The sequence below is a fragment of the Acartia tonsa genome, chromosome 11, assembly GCF_053477335.1.
Source record: "Acartia tonsa isolate MP-2025a chromosome 11, ASM5347733v1, whole genome shotgun sequence".
Lineage (NCBI taxonomy): Eukaryota > Metazoa > Arthropoda > Copepoda > Calanoida > Acartiidae > Acartia > Acartia tonsa.
Window position 1 is genome coordinate 1,034,500 of NC_137270.1, and position 20,438 is coordinate 1,054,937.

At 33.3% G+C, this 20,438-nt stretch overlaps 1 protein-coding gene across 1 annotated transcript in view; it reads left to right on the forward strand.

Moving 5' to 3' along the window:
- Positions 1–20,438, forward strand: part of sano (CABIT domain-containing protein serrano) — a 94,535-nt gene that overhangs the window by 31,482 nt on the left and 42,615 nt on the right. Inside the window, exons 2-10 of the mRNA XM_080177961.1 lie at positions 8,287–8,415; positions 8,907–9,004; positions 9,581–9,650; positions 12,898–13,028; positions 14,332–14,420; positions 15,303–15,397; positions 15,686–15,757; positions 16,682–16,757; positions 17,559–17,602. Coding sequence (XP_080034087.1) covers positions 8,287–8,415; positions 8,907–9,004; positions 9,581–9,650; positions 12,898–13,028; positions 14,332–14,420; positions 15,303–15,397; positions 15,686–15,757; positions 16,682–16,757; positions 17,559–17,602 — 804 coding nt within the window. The remainder of the gene's footprint in view (positions 1–8,286; positions 8,416–8,906; positions 9,005–9,580; positions 9,651–12,897; positions 13,029–14,331; positions 14,421–15,302; positions 15,398–15,685; positions 15,758–16,681; positions 16,758–17,558; positions 17,603–20,438) is intronic.

The window sequence follows — 20,438 nt, forward strand, 5'->3', positions numbered from 1 at the left end:
GAGAAAAAAATAAATTTTTCTTTAAAGTTTTTATTTTGCTCTTTGATCTTTTGAATATCATTTAGCTATTTCTGTTTAATCTTTCAATCTATAAATTTTTTTTTTCTCTCTCTTTCTATCTATTATATTTATCTTTCTTTTACCTCTCTCTCCATCTCTCTCTTGCTTTTTCTTTTTTCTATCTCTATCTATATATCTATCTGTAAATTGTTTTTCTATCTTTTTATTTATTTCTATCTATCTCTCTCTCTCTTTCTCTCTATCTCTCTCTATATATCTATCTATCTATCTATTTACCATTTAGAAAAAGGTATATATATATATATATATATACTATACATAACAAGATTTTGCTGTATTGATCAGAACCGGTTTTGATTCAGCGATTTGGAATCTAGTTTATTGTAACGCTTTCTCTTTATTTCTTATTTTTTTTATGCTTATCCTTCGTTTGTCGAGAGAAAAAGATTAGTAAAAAACAATTTAATTCAAAAACCTATTTTATTCATGTTTAGTACATTCCAATTATCAATTTTTGTAAACCTTTTAATAATTATGAAGTAAAAATTAGTTACATTTAAAGATCTTTAAGTATCAAAATCAAGAAAATAAAATTTTAGAGCATATAGTTTTACCAATTTTGGCTTCAAAACTCGCGGAAAAATATCAATAATACAATGCGATTTAACTTTTCTTTAGCTCTGATATTCATCTAGGTTAGAAATAGAACCCTTTATTTCTCAAGTTAACTCCCCCCCCCCCTTCCCAAAGTATAGGTTGGTTCCAAACAAGTAGTATCCAAAGTTCCAAACTTTTCAGCCAATAATTTGTATCCTATATATATATATATATATATAATATATTCCTGATCTAAAGAGATAAGACAATGGCCGATAAATTGATTTACAATGAGGATACACAAAATAACCCCTTCTGAAGAATACAATTATTCATTGAAAAGTTTGAACACTCAACTTAGTAAACCAACCAATCAAAATTCAGTCCCAAAATTTGTAAAGCCAACGAATAAGAAAACTTTTGAGAACTAATGTAATAAATAGCCCATTGTCACCTCTCTCACTCTGGGTGCGAGAGGTTATGAGTGTCCCACTATCAATAAAATAAATACTGACATGTTTTCTGTTTTATTTTGTATTTAAGTTACCGGAGGCATAAAATATTAAGCAATTATCTTTTTACAAAGATTATGCATATCACAAATTTAAGGATATGTAAATCGAGAATATTTTTTATTAGTTAAATCCTTGAAAGCCACTAGGGGCACTTAAAAGTGAAACCAAATCGGTCAAACTATGGGTAAAAAACTGGTTTAGTAAATTTTAGCAACCACGGAAAGCTGTCTATAATACTATGCGATAAATAACTATTCCAGTTTGGCTTCGAAACCGATTCCCCTCAGGGCAGGGGCGTCCAAGCTTTTTTTTTTGGGGGGGGTAAAAAATTTTAGGGGGGGGGGTAATTCGTGTTTGGGGGGGGTAAAATGGCGCGCGAAGCGCGCCGAAATTTTTTTTTACCCCCCCCAAAATTTTTACCCCGGGGGTAAAATTTGATTGGGGGGGGTAATTACCCCCCCTAAAGTCTGTTGGGGGGGGTAAATACTCCCCCCAAATCTGTTGGGGGGGGTAATTACCCCCCCCAAACTAATTTACCCCGGGGGTAAAATTTTTGGGGGGGGTAATTTAATTATGTAAAAAAAGCACCTACCTAATCTATTAAGTAAATAAGTACTATCCTATAACATAAAGTAGTAAGTAAGGTTTATTTGACTATAGCTTCAGATTTCATTACTTTTAATACTGAGTTCTCCTTTTTAGGAAAGCTTCACATAGATCCCATGATGGTTCCACACTATTATAGGTCAATCCTTTGAGTGGTTTTAGGCTATTTTTCTCCTCCCTTTTTACCCTTTAGAAAACACGAGTTCTTAGATGCTAAGGGCGCCACTACTATTCAAATATATAGTAGTATCTCATTCTTTAGAACATAAAAATACAATAATTAACTCACTAACCAATGAACCAATATGATTATACTTTAAAGTGAAGCGTCTTATAGGTCCTGGTAAGTTTTATAACTAGTTTTGAGACATCCTGACATCCTCCCAAAAGAAATCGCCTATAGAAATTCTTTTTCATTATTTAATGAAATATTTAATTTAGTTAGGTATCTATTTTATGGAATCTTCAGTGCTTTACAATTACATCATAGATCCCCCCCCCCAAAAAAAAATTTTCAGTAAAATTTTTTTTTTAAGAACATTCAATTTGGGGGGGTAAATACCCCCCCCAAAAAAAATTTTTTTAAGAACATTTATTTTGGGGGGGTAATTACCCCCCCCAAAATGGTTTGGGGGGGGTAAATACCCCCCCCAAAATCGTTGGGGGTGCCTACGGCACCCCCAAGGTAGGGGTAATTTTATTTTGGGGGGGGTATTGTTCAAAAAATTTTGGGGGTGCCTACGGCACCCCCAAAATCGTTTGGGGGTGCCAAATGGCCCATTACCCCCCCCCTTGGACGCCTATGCCTCAGGGCCCACCAAACTAGAAAAAAAAATATTTTCTATCCGCGGAAAGCTGTCTATAATACGACGCGACAAATAATAACTAATACGAGAGGCTGCAAAATTGAAGATTATTTATTCCTCAAGTCCTGATTTAAATCTACATGTAATATAGAGAAATTAGAGAGAGAGGGAGAGAAAATACACAAATTCGCTTTTTACCGACAATCAATTACTAGCAGCGCAGCTGCTCGATAATTCTATTGGTACACCGACAAACGTACTAAGGGGGGGGGAGGGAACAAACCCTCCAATTGACGAATGTACAAGAAAGACATCTCTTAGAAACAGCGTATAGTGTCCAATAAAAAAAATGACGTCATACAATACAAATGACCAATGATAGGCAAGTATACATTATCATTGATCATTTGTATTGTATGACGTCATTATTTGACTATATGCGCTGTTTCCATATCTTAAGTAAAATGTTCTAGGGATTTAAAACTTCATAAAAATGGTCTAGGGTGAAAAATTAAAATGTTTAATGTTTTCTTTTTCAATTTAATTATTTGACAAGATTATATAAAATAAACATTTGTTTTATATTTTTTTGTATTAAATATTAATTCTAATTAACTATAAAAACAATATGTATTACGATTTTACTTAAGAAAAGTCCACTTAGTACACTTGTTATAAATCTTTCCAGGACCTAGGAGAAGCTACATCTTAAATGAGAACCATATCGGTTCAGCGGTTAGCGAGACAGAGATCCTGTTATTTTTTATATAACATAGAGTGATCAACACAGTTTAATTATACATGTTATTTTTATTTGATAAGTCTAATACACAGTGTTTCACGTTAAAAAGAATCTTCAGTTGGTTATAAATAAAAAGAAATGATGCTTTAATGAGCATAAATTTTACATGTATAATCGTCTAATTAAATTGATTTTCTCTTCCTCACTAGTGAAACTATTTAAAATAATGAATATGCCAGGGATCTAAAGGGATAAGACAATGGTGATACACAAAATTATCCTTATGTAGATTACAATTAGTGATTAAAACTTTTGAACACTCAACTAGATTAGCCAACAATTAAAATTCAAGAAAAGTCCCCAAGGTTATAAAGCCAACGTAAAAGAAAACGTTATTATACAACTTTGGGGACTAGTGTAATAAACACCCTACTGTCCCCTTCATCCCTGTGATTATATGGTGATGATTATAAATTTAATCATTATTTAAAGTATCTTGTTAGAGCTTTATCTGTTGGTTGTTACAGTGCCTGGGGTCATAATTAGCCTACAATATTTTGGGAGGGAGGGGACACTGGACTGGAAATTATACTGGTACCCAAAGTTTTATTGGTTGTTACAGTACCTGGGGTCATAATTAGCCTACAATCATCAGGGAGTGAGGAGGGGGGAGGGGACATTGGACTGGAAATTATACTGGTACCCAAAGTATTATTGGTTGTTACAGTGCCTGGGGTCATAATTAGCCTACAATAGTCAGGGAGGGAGGGGACATTGGACTGGAAATTACACTGGTACCCAAAGTATTATTGGTTGTTACAGTGCCTGGGGTCATAATTAGCCTACAATAGTCAGGGAGGGAGGGGACATTGGACTGGAAATTATACTGGTACCCAAAGTTTTATTGGTTGTTATAGTGCCTAGGGTCATAATTAGCCTACAATATTCAGGGAGAGAGGGGACATTGGACTGTAAATTATACTGGTACCCAAAGTTTTATTGGTTGTTACAGTACCTAGGGTCATAATTAGCCTACAATATTCAGGGAGAGAGGGGACATTGGACTGGAAATTACACTGGTACCCAAAGTTTTTTTGGTTGTTACAGAGCCTGGGGTCATAATTAGCCTACAATATTCAGGGAGAGAGGGGACATTGGACTGGAAATTACACTGGTACCCAAAGTTTTATTGGTTGTTACAGCGCCTGGGGTCATAATTAGCCTACAATATTCAGGGAGGGAGGGGACATTGGACTGTAAATTTTACTGGTACTTAAAGTTTTATTAGTTGTTACAGTGTCTGGGGTCATAATTAGCCTACAATAATCAGGGAGGAAGGGAGGGGACATTGGACTGTAAATTATACTAGTACCCAAAGTAATTTTATTGGTTGTTACAGTGCCTGGGGTCATAATTAGCCTACAATATTCAGGGAGGGAGGGAGGGGACATTGGACTGGAAATTATACTGGTACTCAAAGTTTTATAAACACGTTATCTTATTCGTTGGCTCAAAAAAAGATAGGTACTTGAATTTTGATTTGTTGCTTTCAGTGTAAAAACTTTTTTATGTTTGTACCGAAGAATCTCACTAGCCGCTGAACCGATCGGGTTCACCTTAACAGGATAGTTTCTTATAGGTCCTGGGAAGGTTTATAATTATTTTGGGGGAGAGTACCACCCCCCCCCCCTCCCAGGAGAAATCACAATAAATCGAATTTTTTTCCCCCCGAATAGAGACTCCTACGTAAAATTGCAAAGTATCGTAGCAATTTAATAGAGACTCCATCGCAACATTAAAAGGTATCTTATTAAGTGCCACTAGAGGCCTCTAGGGGCGTAGCCGCTAGAGTTTTAAATAAGGAACAACTACTATACCTCCAACATTTTTCGCCTATCTTAATACAGCTCTGTAAAGTTGTTTGATCACAATTACAGCTTTATATTTTACACTTTACATGAAGAAAACAATACATGTCGTCTAAGTAATGACTATTGTAACTTGAGACAGTTTGATAGCAATATTTGTAAAGTTTAGAATAAATCTTGTGAACTTTGAGTCACACTAAAAAAAACATGTATCGTATCGTATTATAGACAGTTTTCCATTTTCCATTAGTATACTATCCGCGAAAAAATGTCTTTAATACGATGCGATAAATAATTATTAGTTTATTTTTAATCTACACTATTATCCTAATTTTCTGAATAACTATCTAACGATATTAACACAAAACAACAATTTTGGCAATATTATAAACAAAAGTAACAATAATAAAAATTCAAATTCATAAAAGTGGCATATAAGAATTTTAAATGGACGATAAAAGTCCCCATATTGATGTTTAAAATTACTCCTATACATTTTAAAACCATTGATGGAAAAGTCCGCTCCATAACTAAGAAAAAAATATCTTGATAGACAATCGAAAAAAACATAATGATGTAGTTACGCTAAATTTCGCTGTAATACATGATAACAATTAATACATTTCAATAACCGATATATTATTACTTGGATGTTGCACCAGATTTTTATGTACTCTAACAAAGTGATACTCGCAGCTGGCTAAAACAATGATAACCCCATTCCCTCCCCTCCTACTAGATGAATTAACTGACCAATAGATAAGGTCTATATAAGCAAGCTTAATTGACGACAAAGTTTTCACTGTCAAATTGACAGTGTCAATATATCCACATATATCTTATATCCATTATTTCAATGTCATGTGTAAAACTTGAATATTAATAGTGTGAAAATTATCTTTAATTTAGCCATTTATTAACAAATAATTATACATATTTAATATTAATTTAGAGATAATTTCAAAAATTTGACTCGAAATTTCTGTTAGATTATTTTAAACTTTAGTTTGAAATTGGACATTGACCGGAAAATTAACAGAGATTAGGGACAATAGGCTGTTTATTACACTAGTCCCCATAGTTTTATTATAACGTTTTCTTATTCGTTGGCTCAACAACTTTGGGGAATATTGATTGGTTGGTTCATTAAGTTGATGGCTTAAATGTTTTAACCACGAATTTAAATCTATAGAGATGGTAGTTATGTGTATCATCATTGGAAATATACATCAATTAATCGGCCATTGTCTTTTCCCTTTAGATCCCTACATTATTAACAAATGATTATATATATTTAATATTAATTTACACATATTTCAGATTTTTAAGCATTTGATTAAAAACTTTTGTCAGATTTAAATAAAAATCTGTTTTGAAATTGGACATTGTCCGGAATGTTATTACACTAGTTTTATTATTAGTTGATTTAACAACTTTGGAGCCTTTATTTAATTAAGTTGAGTGTTCAAAATTTCAACCACTTATTTTAATCTACAAAAGGGGTGATTTTTTTAACATCATTTGGAATGTACATCAAATTAACGTATATTGTCTTATCCCTTATGGTTCCTGGAACCTATCGGTGCAACCTAAAGTCATATTTAATAGCCATTTTATAGAGGTGCTATAACAAACGAAAAACCAAAGTCGAATGAAATTTATCTATCGTAATCGACATATTATTACTTGGATGTTGCACCAGATTTTTATGTATTCTGATAAAGTACTACCCGCAGCTGGCTGAAATAATGTTACCCCACATCCATCCCATTAACCCCACCTCCTCTCCTCCTAGTGAATGAACGAACTGACCAATAAATGAGAACTATTTTAGCAAGCTAAATTTTACCCTTTTTTATAAATATATTGAACTATTGACTTTGTCCTATCATCTAGAGGCTAAGCATTCGAAGGGCAAGAGAGAAGATAGAAAGAAATTATTAAAACCTTCACAATACCTAGTGAAGTTTGCATAAATTAGAGAAACCAATCGGTTTAGTAATTATTGAGAACTTAAGCTTGAGACAAAAAAAAACTTACTACTTTATATAATATTATTATAATAGGATATCATAAAACCTAATGTAGTAAGACCTATTTAAAATACATTTTTAACCAAAGACAGAGAGAAATATATATGGAAAAACATTTTGTAGATTTTTACAGACTGATATCTAAAAGGATCAGAAAGGGAGGAGACATTAGACAGTAAAATGCACTAGTACCCAAAGTTAACAAAGCTGGCTTAAAACTTTGGGTACTTGATTGGTAGGTTGGATATTTTACAAATCTTTTCACCCAATAATTTCGATCTACAAAATCATTCCCCTATCTTTTTGAAATATTGATGGAGGAAACAATGACTGTTTATTGTAATAGTCTCCAATGTTTTATAATAACTCTTTAATATTCGTTGGATTAAAAACTTTGGGGACTTTTATTGACTTTTGATTGGTTGGTTCATTAAGTTGAGTGTCCAAATGTTTCCATCACTAATTGTATCCTACAGAAGGGGAACATTGTGTATCCTCATTGGGGATGTACATCAATTTATCGGGCATTGCCTTATCCCTTTAGATCCCAGGAAAATTTCCTAATAAATAACCGCGTCTCTGCTTTTACAAGTTCACATTTGGGGGAAGCAAAATGTCGAAACTGCGGTTTTTGGGTTCCTTTTAATTTCTTTACAGTCAGGGACATTCCAGGCCGTCAGGGAGGGAGGGGACATTGGACTGGTAATTTTTGGGGAACCAAAAGTTTAAAATCACGTTTATTTATTGGTTGACACATAAACTTTGGGTATTTTGTTTGATTTGATTGGTTAATTCCAAACAATAAATGTCCAACCTTTTCAACCAATAATTTTTATTCATAGGACGGATTATTATCATATGGAAGCAAATTTATCCTTCATTGTCTTATCCCTTTTGAACCCTGGGGACATTCACATTGGCACAGAATATAATAACTAGGAATAGTTATTTCTCGCATCGTACTATAAACATCTTTCTGCGGATATAGAATGTACAGTTATAAGATTAATACCAGTTTTTTAGCCCCGATGTGCCGAAAACAGAGAGAAACAATTATGTATAATTAAAAGTCAACTAAATAATGTGTCCTAATTTCAGGTAATCAAGGGTCAGTACCAGAACCTTGGAGTATCAACTCTGTCCAACCCATCCCTGACATGTAATGTCCTCCTGGTGGCTGCGCCACAACCAAGGCCAGCTCTCATAGCACAATCTGTTAAATTTAAGGTAATGATTGTTTATTTCTCCTCTAGCAAATACGCCTCTAGGGGCACTTTAGGGTGAGGAAGTTGACCCCCCAACTTGTTTTGAGAGGGTGGTGGTATCATCCCCCCAAAATTATTATACACCTTCCCGAAGCTACCCTGTAGAGTGAAACCATATATGTAGGTACAGTGATCAGCGAGATCCTTGGGAACAAATTGACAGATAGACACACAGACAGACATCCTATTACTCATCGTTACTTGTAATGTCCTTTTGATAGGGAGGGTGGGGACATTGGACTGTAAATTACAATGTTTCCTAACTTTTTATATCCACTTTATCTTATTCATGTTTGAGTATTTCGATTGTTGGTTCAAAACCTCGTAGTGTTCAAACTTTTAACCACTAATTTAATTCTACACAAGGAATAATTTTGTTTATCATCATTAGAGATGTATATCAATTTATCGGTCATTGTCTTATCCCTGCTACTAATCATTTTGTATTTGAAGGATGGTAAACGAGTTGTACCCGTAGGTCCCAAGTTATCAATTCCCAGGTCCTATGATGGGTACTTTGAAATACTCAGTGAGGACGGACGATGCGTCAGGTAAGTTGAATAGCGTAGCTACGCTCTTTGTTACAGAAGCTTTTTATTGTGCCACTAAAAATGACGTAATATTAGCATACCATATTAGTTAATTAATATGTATACTGGCCTGCCATTGGTAATTTAGTCTGTGTATTCGCTATCATTGGTCATTTGTATTGTATGATCTCATCTTTTATAGACACTACAAAGAGCTTCTTTGTTATAAGTCTTTTTTGTTAATTGGTTGGTTGGTATTGACGTCATTTTGATTTATTTATAATATAAAAACCACAAGAAACATTTTTTTTTCACTTTGTCAGTTTGTAGGTCAGTCACTAATATTATTTGTAAATGTGATTTTTTCAATAGACGGCTAGACGGATGCTTTTTATTGTGAAGATTCCCTATAACAATGAGCATACGTAATTAATCTTGAAATCTGTTATTAAAATAGCTTTATCCGATTAACATCCACATTTTTTTTTGTATTTATATTAAAATAAGAAGTTTCAAACAACAAACCAATACAAGTTTTTATTGATAAATAGTAAAAAAAAATTAGCTGTTTTTAAACGCATTCGTTCTTGTTTTTAGGTGTATAGAGAGCGTAGCTGAATTATCAAGGAGATTTCCGGAAACTGTTCTTGTTAGGGATAATGTTAAGGTATAGATAGATAGACAGACAAACATACAGTCTGACAGACTGACTGACAGACGAACAAACATACAGACAGACAGACAAACATGACAGAACTATCAAAAAGATTTCCTGAAACTGTTCTTGTTAGGGATAATGTTAATTTATAGATAGATAGACAGACAAACAGATTGACAAACAAACAGACAAGACCGAGACAGACAGACAGACAAACAGACAGACAGACAAGACAGAATTATGAAGGAGATTTCCTGAAACTGTTCTTGTTAGGGATAATGTTAAGGTATAGATAGATAGATAGACAGACAGAACAGACAAACAGACTGACTGACAGATAGACAGACAGACATACAAATAGGTTGACAAACAAACAGACAGACAGACAAACAAACAAGAGAGAATTATCAAGAAGATTTTCTGAAACTGTTCTTGTTAGGGATAATCTTAAGGTATAGATAGATAGATAGACAGACAGAACAGACAGACAGACAGATAGACAGACAGACAGACAAACAAGACATAATTATCAAGTAGATTTCCTGAAACTGTTTTTGTTAGAGATAATGTTAATTTATAGATAGATAGACAGACAAACAGATTGACAAACAGACTGACTGACAGATAGACAGACAGATTTATAAACAGATTGACAAAAATACAAACAGACAAACAAGACAGAATTACCAAGAAGATTTTCTGAAACTGACAAACAATAATGTTAAGGTATAGTGGATAGATAGACAGACAGAACAGACAAACAGACTGACTGACAGACAAACAGACAAACAAAACAGAATTATCAAGAAGATTTCCTGAAACTGTTCTTGTTAGGGATAATGTTAAGGTATATACAGGGTGGGGCAAATAAGACCGGACAAATTCTTAATTCTAAACAAACAAACATAAAATCGTCAATTTTAAAGAATTTATTGAGTTTTAAAAACTGGCAAGAAAAATAGGTATATGACTATTAGATTATTGAATAAAATCGCCGCCAGCCCTAATAACCGCCTCTACCCGCCTTCTCAACCGCCGGCAGGTCCAGGTCAAAATGTACCTGTCCAAGCTGGCGTAGTTCTCCTTGATAGTGGCAATGAGGGAGGTCTTTGTGGTATGGGCACGTCTATTGGTGCATGCTTCAAAGTAGCCCCAGGCCCAAAAGTCCATTGAATTAAGATCGGGCTGCTGGGAGGCCACATTTTCTTAGGAACGTGAGTAACCGCAGGATCCAAATTCGCCCAACTTTCAAGCTACCCTTTGACACGGAGGCTCTTATTTGGACCACAGTTGAGCTAGAACGACGTTCTTTACCTTTTTATAAATGGCATGAAGTTTCAGCTAGGGTTGTCAGCGCAACCCATAGTCTAAAATAAGTTTTAAAGTTCAATATGGGTCCCTGAAGTCAAGAACCGAGAAATTTTCACGGTTTTGTGACGTTTTTTACATCTCAAAATCTCTTCCGTTTCACTTTGCTGGAATACTACGGCCAAGCCATTTCAGATAGAGAGCTATAGTCTTTTCTGGTGTCTTACTTATGTATCTAACAGTATCCCCAGCAAGTTGCATAACTCTACCTCACCTACAAATGGGCTGTGGTCAGATTTAGTGGGCCTTAGTCGAGAATCCAGATTAAACCACCGGCGCATTTGGAATCTGCCTTGTTGAGCATATGCGCGGCAAGCTCGTAGTACACGTCCATCTTCCTCCAAAGATTTTTTGTGCTAAAAGGTCATTACCTGAGCTTTTTATAGTGTGGTCAAACGTCCTGATTGGTCAAGTAGTTTTGTCGCTATGGCCGTTTAAAGTTTGTCCGGTCTTATTTGCCCCACCCTGTAGATAGATAGACAGACAAACAGATTTTTAAACAGATTAACAAACAGACAAACAAGACAGAATTACCAAGAAGATTTAATGAAACTGTTCTTGTTAGGGATAATGTTAAGGTGTAGATAGATAGACAGACAGATTGACAAACATACAGACAGACAGACAGATTTACTAATAGATTGACAAACAGACAAACAAGACAGAATTATCAAGAAGATTTCCTGAAACTGTTCTTGTTAGGGATAATGTTAAGGTACAGATAGATAGACAGACAGACATACAGACAGACATACAGACAGACAAACAGACAGACAAACAGACAGACAAACAGACAGACAAACAGACAGACAGACAAACAAGACAGAATTATCAAGAAGATTTCCTGAAACTGTTCTTGTTAGGGATAATGTTAAGGTACATAGATAGATAGATAGACAGACAAACATATTGACAAACATACAGACAAACAGACAAACAAGACAGAATTATCAAGAAGATTTCCTGAGACTGTTCTTGTTAGGGATAATGTGAAGGTATATATAGATAGAATGACAAACATACTGACAAACAGACTGACTAACAGATAGACAAACAGACAAACAAGACAGAATTATCAAGAAGATTTCCTGAAACTGGTCTTGTTAGGGATAATGTTAAGGTATATATAGATAGATAGACAGACAGAAAAGACAAACATACAGATAGACAGACAGACAGACAGACAAACAAGACAGACAAACAAGACAGAATTATCAAGGATATTTCCGGAAACTGTTCTTGTTAGGGATAATGTTAAGGTATACATAGATAGATAGACAAACAGATTGACAAACAGACAGACAGACAGACAGACTAGCATACAGACATACATACAGACAGACATACAGACAGACATACAGACAGACATACAGACAGACATACAGACAGACATACAGACAGACATACAGACAGACATACAAACAGACATACAGACAGACATACAGACAGACAAGACCGAGACAGATAGACATACATACATACAGACAGATAGACAAACAGACAGACGAACACACAGATAGCAGTACAGACAATAAACAACCGATCTGATATGAAATATGAAAACAGACCAAATAAAGGAATATATACAGAAACAAACCATTAAATAATTACATTTTTACAATAGATATCTAATATGTTGATATTATAACAGATTCTTGTATACCCTGATAAAATGTTTCTCCCAGCTTGCTAATATAACGATACCCCCCCCCCCTCCCACCCTCTTTATATCTGAGTACTATATTAGCATCCTAAATTGACGACAAAAATTCCCCTGTCACAATATCCACGTATTCTTTATCCATTTTTTCAATTGACATTTTAAGGGATAAGAGAATGGAGTATAAATTGTATCTCCAATGATGATATACAAAATTACCCATTCTAGGCATTTGTATCAAAGAGCGATGATGTGGAGAGTATACAAGACAAGTCCCGGACAATCACGTCAGGGGAAGTTCTGATACTGGTTGGTGAGGTCTTGGGCGTCAAGGGAAAGACCCAATCTCGTTACCTTAGGTAAGCAAAAGTATTACACTATTCCCCAAAGTTTTATAATAACATTTTCTTATTCGTTGACTTAACAACTTTGGGGACTTTGGGACAGTGCTCATGTGTTTTAACCACTAATTTGAATTACTGAATGGGCAATTTTGTGTATCATAATTGGGGATGAACATTAGGGCAAGTTCTAATACTGGTTGGTGAGGTCTTGGGCGTCAAGGGAAAGAACCAATCTCGTTACCTTAGGTAAGTAAAAGTATTAGTCCCCAAAGTTTTATAATAACGTTTTCTTATTTGTTGGCTTAACAACTTTTGGGACTTTTGGGACAGTGCTCAAATGTTTTAACCACTAATTTGAATTACTGAATGGGCAATTTTGTGTATCCTAATTGGGGAGGAACATCAGGGGAAGTTCTAATACTGGTTGGTGAGGTCTTGGGCGTCAATGGAAAGAATCAATCTCGTTACCTTAGGTAAGCAAAAATATGCAGGGAGGGAGGGGATATTGGACTGTTTATTACACTAGTCCCCAAAGTCTTATGAAAACGTTTTCTTTTTCGTTGGCTGAACAACTTTATGGACTTTTATTAAATTCTAATTAGTTGGTACATTAAGATGGGTGTCCAAACGTTCAGACCACGAATTGGATTCTTTAGAAGGGGTAATTTTGAGTATCATAATTGGGGATTAATGTCTGGGGAAGTTTTAATACTGGTTGGTGAGGTCTTGAGCTCCAAGGGAAAGAACCAATCTCGTTACCTTAGGTAAGTAAAAATAGCCTAAAACCATGCCTTGACCTATGCTAAGCAAAACTATGCAGGGAGGGAGGGAACATTGGACTGTTTATTACACTAGTCCCAAAAGTTTATAATCACGTCTAAGAAGTTCTAATACCTTAGGTAAGCAAAAGTATCACATTTCATCTTCCTTTAAATCATATTTTTAAAAGCGGTCCGTCCGAGCGCCAAAAACGGTTCGCTCTTTTTGTTAATTTAGACATGTTAGAATTATACTATCGATTTCAAGCTTTGCATGATGATAGCTATAATCGTTACAACTTACCAGAAAGTCTGTACGTCCATTTAAAACATGTTGTTTTTTTTACACTTTTTAACAGCAATTTTTATGTGATATATTTATCCTATTTGTCTAATTTATTGAACACTGATTCATATTACAACATAGTATAATATAAGAAGGGAAGCATCTCTATAGCAAGTCCTAAAAATGTAAGTATGTCCTTAAATATTATCCTGTAGCAGTTCTGCATTATTGTCTTATTGGTCATCTAGGGTTATAAATCTATTTTACTTTTTAGATGTTTGGACAGCGGAGGAGAGAATATATATTTGCCCCTGGAGACCAAGGGAAAATTCAGTGCCATTGCCAAAGAGGAGAACATCTCAGGTACCTTTTTAATCTTCAAACCTTTGGTAGTGCGAATGGGGCGCAGGATCGCATCTCCACCTTTGTCTTAATGTTCTAGTTTTATATTTTTTATGATTATTACACTCTTTTAATAATTATTTTTCGACCTAATCTAAAGGCAAAACATTTTCCTTTAACTTCCCCATAAGTTGAAAATAATCATATAATCATTTGCTGTTTTTATCTACTTAGGAAACCAAATGTGAATTTCATTTAAAATGTACGAAACTGTGAAAAAATCTAAAATCTTTACTTTTACTTGGAAAATAATGTATAGAATCTGATGTAATAGCTAACTTGGTGGGACTTTTAACTTTATTATTTGTACTTCAGCCGACATTTTTGTATATTTTGATTTACTGATGTACTTTAATTGTGCTTTTTGTACTTTTAGGGGGTACTTTTAGTGTACAGAACCTTAAAAAAAAACTAAAATAACTTACTTTAAAAAAAAGCAAAAGTGGTTATTTTATTGTATTACAGAAACTGTTAAAAAAAAAACTTAAATTATAAACTTTTTGGTACTTCAGCTTACTTTTTGCATCTTTAGCTGTAAATAATGTAAAGAATCTGTACTCCAATTGTACTATTTGTACTTTCAGCTGTACATAATGTGTTAATGAAAAGGTTACCCTTGATAGCCAGACTTGTAGTATCTACTTGTATGTACTATAATTGTACTATTTGTACTTTCAGGTGTACATAATGTACAGAGCCTACTGGTATGTACTTAAATTATACTATTTGTACTTTCAGGTGTACATAATATACAGAACCTGTTAAAGAAAAGGTTACCCTTAATGGCCAGACTTGTAGTACCTTCTTGTATGTACTATAACTGTACTATTTGTACTTTCTCAGGTGTACATAATGTACAGAACCTGCTGAAGAAAAGGTTACCCTTGATGGCCAGACTTGTACATGGAAATCCACCACAAGGACAAAAAATATCTCAGGTGATAATTTAATAGTTTTCTTAAAATAGCCTAAAAGCTGCATTAGGCTTTTTTATCATTAGTTCCCAAAGTTTTATAATGATGTTTAACTGGGGTCTTTTTTGAACTTTGATTGGTTGATTCAATAAGTTGAATGTTCAAATGTTTCAACCACTAATTTTAATCTTTATAAGAAATAATTTTGTGTATCATTATTAGGGATGACATCAATTCATCGGCCAATGTCTTATCACACTCTAAATCAGCCAATAATATTCCCTTCTTGTGTTTGATGGATTATTTATTTAGACATTTACATCGGATTTACGGGTGCTTTGTGGAACTGAGGATACTGGCATTCTAGCTGTCCCACTTACTAAGGTATCTATCTATCTATCTATCTTTATATCTATCTATTTATCCATCTATCTATCTATCTATCTATCTATCTATCTATCTATCTATCTATCTATCTATCTATCTATCTATCTATCTATCTATCTATCTATCTATCTATCTATCTATCTATCTATCTATCTATCTATCTATCTATCTATCTATCTATCTATCTATATATCTATCTATCTATCTATCTATCTATCTTTCTATCTATCTATCTATCTATCTATCTATCTATCTATCTATCTATCTATCTATCTATCTATCTATCTATCTATCTATCTATCTATCTATCTATCTATCTATCTATCTATCTATCTATCTATCTATCTATCTATCTATCTATCTATCTATCTATCTATCTATCTATCTATCTATCTATCTATCTATCTATCTATCTATCTATCTATCTATCTATCTATCTATCTATCTATCTATCTATCTATCTATCTATTTATCTATCTATCTATCTATCTATCTATCTATCTATCTATCTATCTATCTATCTATCTATCTATCTATCTATCTATCTATCTATCTATCTATCTATCTATCTATCTATCTATCTATCTATCTATCTATCTATCTATCTATCTATCTATCTATCTATCTATCTATCTATCTATCTATCTATCTATCTATCTATCTATCTATCTATCTATCTATCTATCTATCTATCTATCTATCTATCTATCTATCTATCTATCTATCTATCTATCTATCTATCTATCTATCTATCTATCTATCTATCTATCTATTTATCTATCTATCTATCTATCTATCTATCTATCTATCTATCTATCTATCTATCTATCTATCTATCTATCTATCTATCTATCTATCTATCTATCTATCTATCTATCTATCTATCTATCTATCTATCTATCTATCTATCTATCTATCTAGGAACTAATGAGTGTGTACCTACCTCTGACTGGAAACTTGAAGCTACAGCCTGTGTCCAACTCTGACTTTATCTCAGGTGGGCTACAAAGATCTCTGAAACGTGTTTTAAAAATAAAAGTACATGATAAAACAATAAATAGTTCGAATCACGGCTTAAAGAGCGAAATGTACCTTAAGTGTGTGGTGCCCTTTCTTAACACATTCAATGCAATCTTTATCTTATTAGTAGCAAAGGTACTAATTAAAAATTCCTGTCGACTGTCCGACATATTTTACCTATCTTTGTTAATTTTTGTGTAATTCTCAAACTTTTCTAGATCATAGATTTCTCATTACTGAAGGATATTTAAAAATGACCAATCGCTTCAATACTTTTTCAATATAAACCTTACACTTTACTACTTACTATAACTGGATTAGAAAATTGTAAAATATAAACTACAATGATGCAAGTACTAGATATAACATTTAGGTAAAGTTTTTTTTTTTGTATGGGGCAGCAGGGGCAGGTACTCAACCTTAGAATTTCTTAAAATAAATATAACGCAACTTTATTTAATTTCTTAATGTGAAGTGTACCTTTATGTAAAAAGTTTTTGTGTGAATTGTACCTTTATGGGAAATGAGTTTATATCTATCTACTAATACTTTATGTAAAATGTTTTATGTAAAATGAATACATGTGAAATGATTATACGACAAATATTACTGATACTCGTAACCAATGGAGTTAAATATTCTCGCTGCTGCAATGTCAGATTCTTGAAACATATAATCATGAATTGAAGAATGTTAATTTAAAATCGTAATTAAGTGACTGGTTTAGATTAGGAAGTATTTATTTAAAGAATTTTTAATTTAATGTAATTTTGTTTAGGAATGGCTGAAGTAAAAAGAATAGAAACACGAGCAGTAACTCAGGTGAGGCTAAATTTAAGGCAGTTTCCATTAACGTTTTTAGTCGAGCATAGAAACCCCATCCCCTCCTTATCTTGAATTAAATGACAAAAAGGGGGGAGGGTAGTTTGTTTAAGGCTTAGGTTAGGTTATATTGTTATACGAACAAACATTCTATAAGATAGATTATTTGTGCTCAGGTATCCGATAAATCGAAATACATCTGCAATGATGATACACAAAATAACCCCTGCTGTAGATCACAATTATTGGTTGAAACAGTTGGACACTCAATCTAATAACCCAACCAACTAAAATTCAATAAAAGTCTCCAGTTTGTTATGTCAACGAATAAGAAAACGTTATTATAAAACTTTGGGGACTACAGTAATAAATAGTCCAATATCCCCTCCCTCCCCGGCTAACAAAAGTATACAAAAAAAAAAGGATAACGGAATTGCATGACCAATCAATGTAAGCAAGTATTCACAAATATAAAAAGTTCTACTTAAACAAGGACAATTATGTATAAAAGTAAACAGAAAGAGAGGGGACAATGAGCTGTTTATTACACTAGTCCCCCAAAGTTTTATAATAACGTTTCTTATTCGTTAACATGACAATTTTGGGGACTTTGAGTGAATTTTGTTACGTGAGTGTTCAAACGTTTCAACCACTAATTTTGATCTACAGAAGGGCTAATTTTGGGGATTTACATTAATCAACGCCCATTATCTAATCCCCTTACTATGCAGAAAGAAAAATTGAGAATTCCATCTTTTTTTGCTGTTTTTATCAAAAATACACGTAAAAAAGTTTTTAACTATATAAACAAAAAAACAAATAATCTTATCGTAAAATGTAATAAATAAATAAACATGTAATATTGATGATGTCATTAACTAAGTAAATTAGAATGTTTTTTATGTTTATTTTTGGAGAAAAAAAACACGTTTTTGACCATGTGTCGTTTTCTGGAATATGTTTTAACCAGATACGAATAGAAGGGGGATTTAAAGGGGTACATAAACCCCTGTGACGAAGCCCAATCTGCACCACTTTTGTACCACTTTTGATTCCTGTGAGGTCATAAAAATGAGGGATTTTCCATCTCTTTTTTAGCAGTTTTCTTTCCCATTTCTCCTCTCATCTCTCTCATTTTTATGACGTCACAAGAATTAAGAGTGGTGCAGATTGGGCTTCGTTACCCCTGTGGAAGCCTTTTGAAGTACCTATTAAAAATGAGGTCATACTGGCCTACCCTTAGGTAATTAAAATGTATACTGGCCTGCTATTGCAGTAATTTCGTCTGCGTATAGGCCTATCATTGGTCATTAGTATTGTATGACTTCATTTTTTTATGGGCACTTAAAAGTAAAAGTATAACAAATTGATCTTCCCTTTAAATATTTTTTTCTTGATAAAGTTATGCTCAAAGCCTGCTATAATGCATATAAAAAATGATGTCATACTGGCCTACCATTGGTCAATTAAAATGTACACTGGCCTGCCATTGGTAATTTAGTTTGTGGTTTGGCCTATCATTGGTTATTCATATTGTATGACTTCATTTTTTTATGGGTACTTTGAAGATCTTCCCCTAGGTGCCCCCAAATTATAATTGCAAAAAGTTATATTTTTAACACCCTATTATTATCCAACGTTTTATATATGAAAAATTACTTTTTTTTGTGTACATAACCTAATTTTAGCATTAATGATAATTTGGGGTGGGAATTTATAATCATGGATATGACAATGGATGATAAATTATTATGTGACCCCCATGATTATAGACAAAATTACCCCTACAGGCTTCTGTAGAATTAAACTATTGGTTAAAACGATTGGACATTTCACTTAATGAGCTAATCAATCAAATTTTAGTAGAATTGTACTTAAGGTTTCTGAGCCAACGAATAAGAAACCATTATTACAAAACTTTGGTTACCAGTGTAATTAACAGCCCAATGTCTCTTCACTCCCTGATTTATAATGTACTAGTATAATCTTTGTACATTATTTGTAGCGCAGCTACTCCATAATTAGAGTTTTTTTTCAGCTTTACGTTAAACATATTAATGATTAATAAAAAGGCGATAAATATTAAGATTAAGATTAAGATTTTTTAGCTAGTTGTTTAGGAGGGATTGTTAAATAAAAATATTTATAGAATATAAAGAAAAAGTAAATATTTATTTTTTTTAATTGAGGCGCTACTTATTAAAATAATTGTCCGTGTTAAATAATAACTAATACCATGCATAGATTCCCCGTGTTTTCAAAAGAAAAGAATTATACCCACGGGTTAAAGAATAAGTAAAATCAACCAATGGTATCGCTTATGTTAACACAGCCAAGTAGCAGAAACTAGTTTAGAAGCAGACGAAAGAGGTTTTTGAAGAAAGAAGGGAGGTAGATGTCTATATATACATCTATACTATAGATCTGTTGCTTGGTCGTCCATGCTGCCATTGATTATTCAAACCTTTATTCCATTGACCACTCCCCGCTTCCCTGTAAAAAATATGATTACATTTGGTGATAATATGATAAAGGTCAGGATACAGAATTATCATAATGGACAATTAACTAATGATTCCCCCTTAATTCTACATTAAACAAGGATGACAACATCCATTAAAGCCAAGCACTGAAACGGTAGGACAAACGGACATGATCACTTATATAGTGTCAGAACTGAAAAACCATAATATAGATGGATAAGAGTCTAAGCAAAATTGTAAATAAATTTGTTAAAAAACTGCTTGATGTAGAATAATGTTTTTGGACATACTTACATTTTTAGGACTTGATTATAGAGTTGCTCAGCTTATAATATTGTACTTTGTTGTCGCAG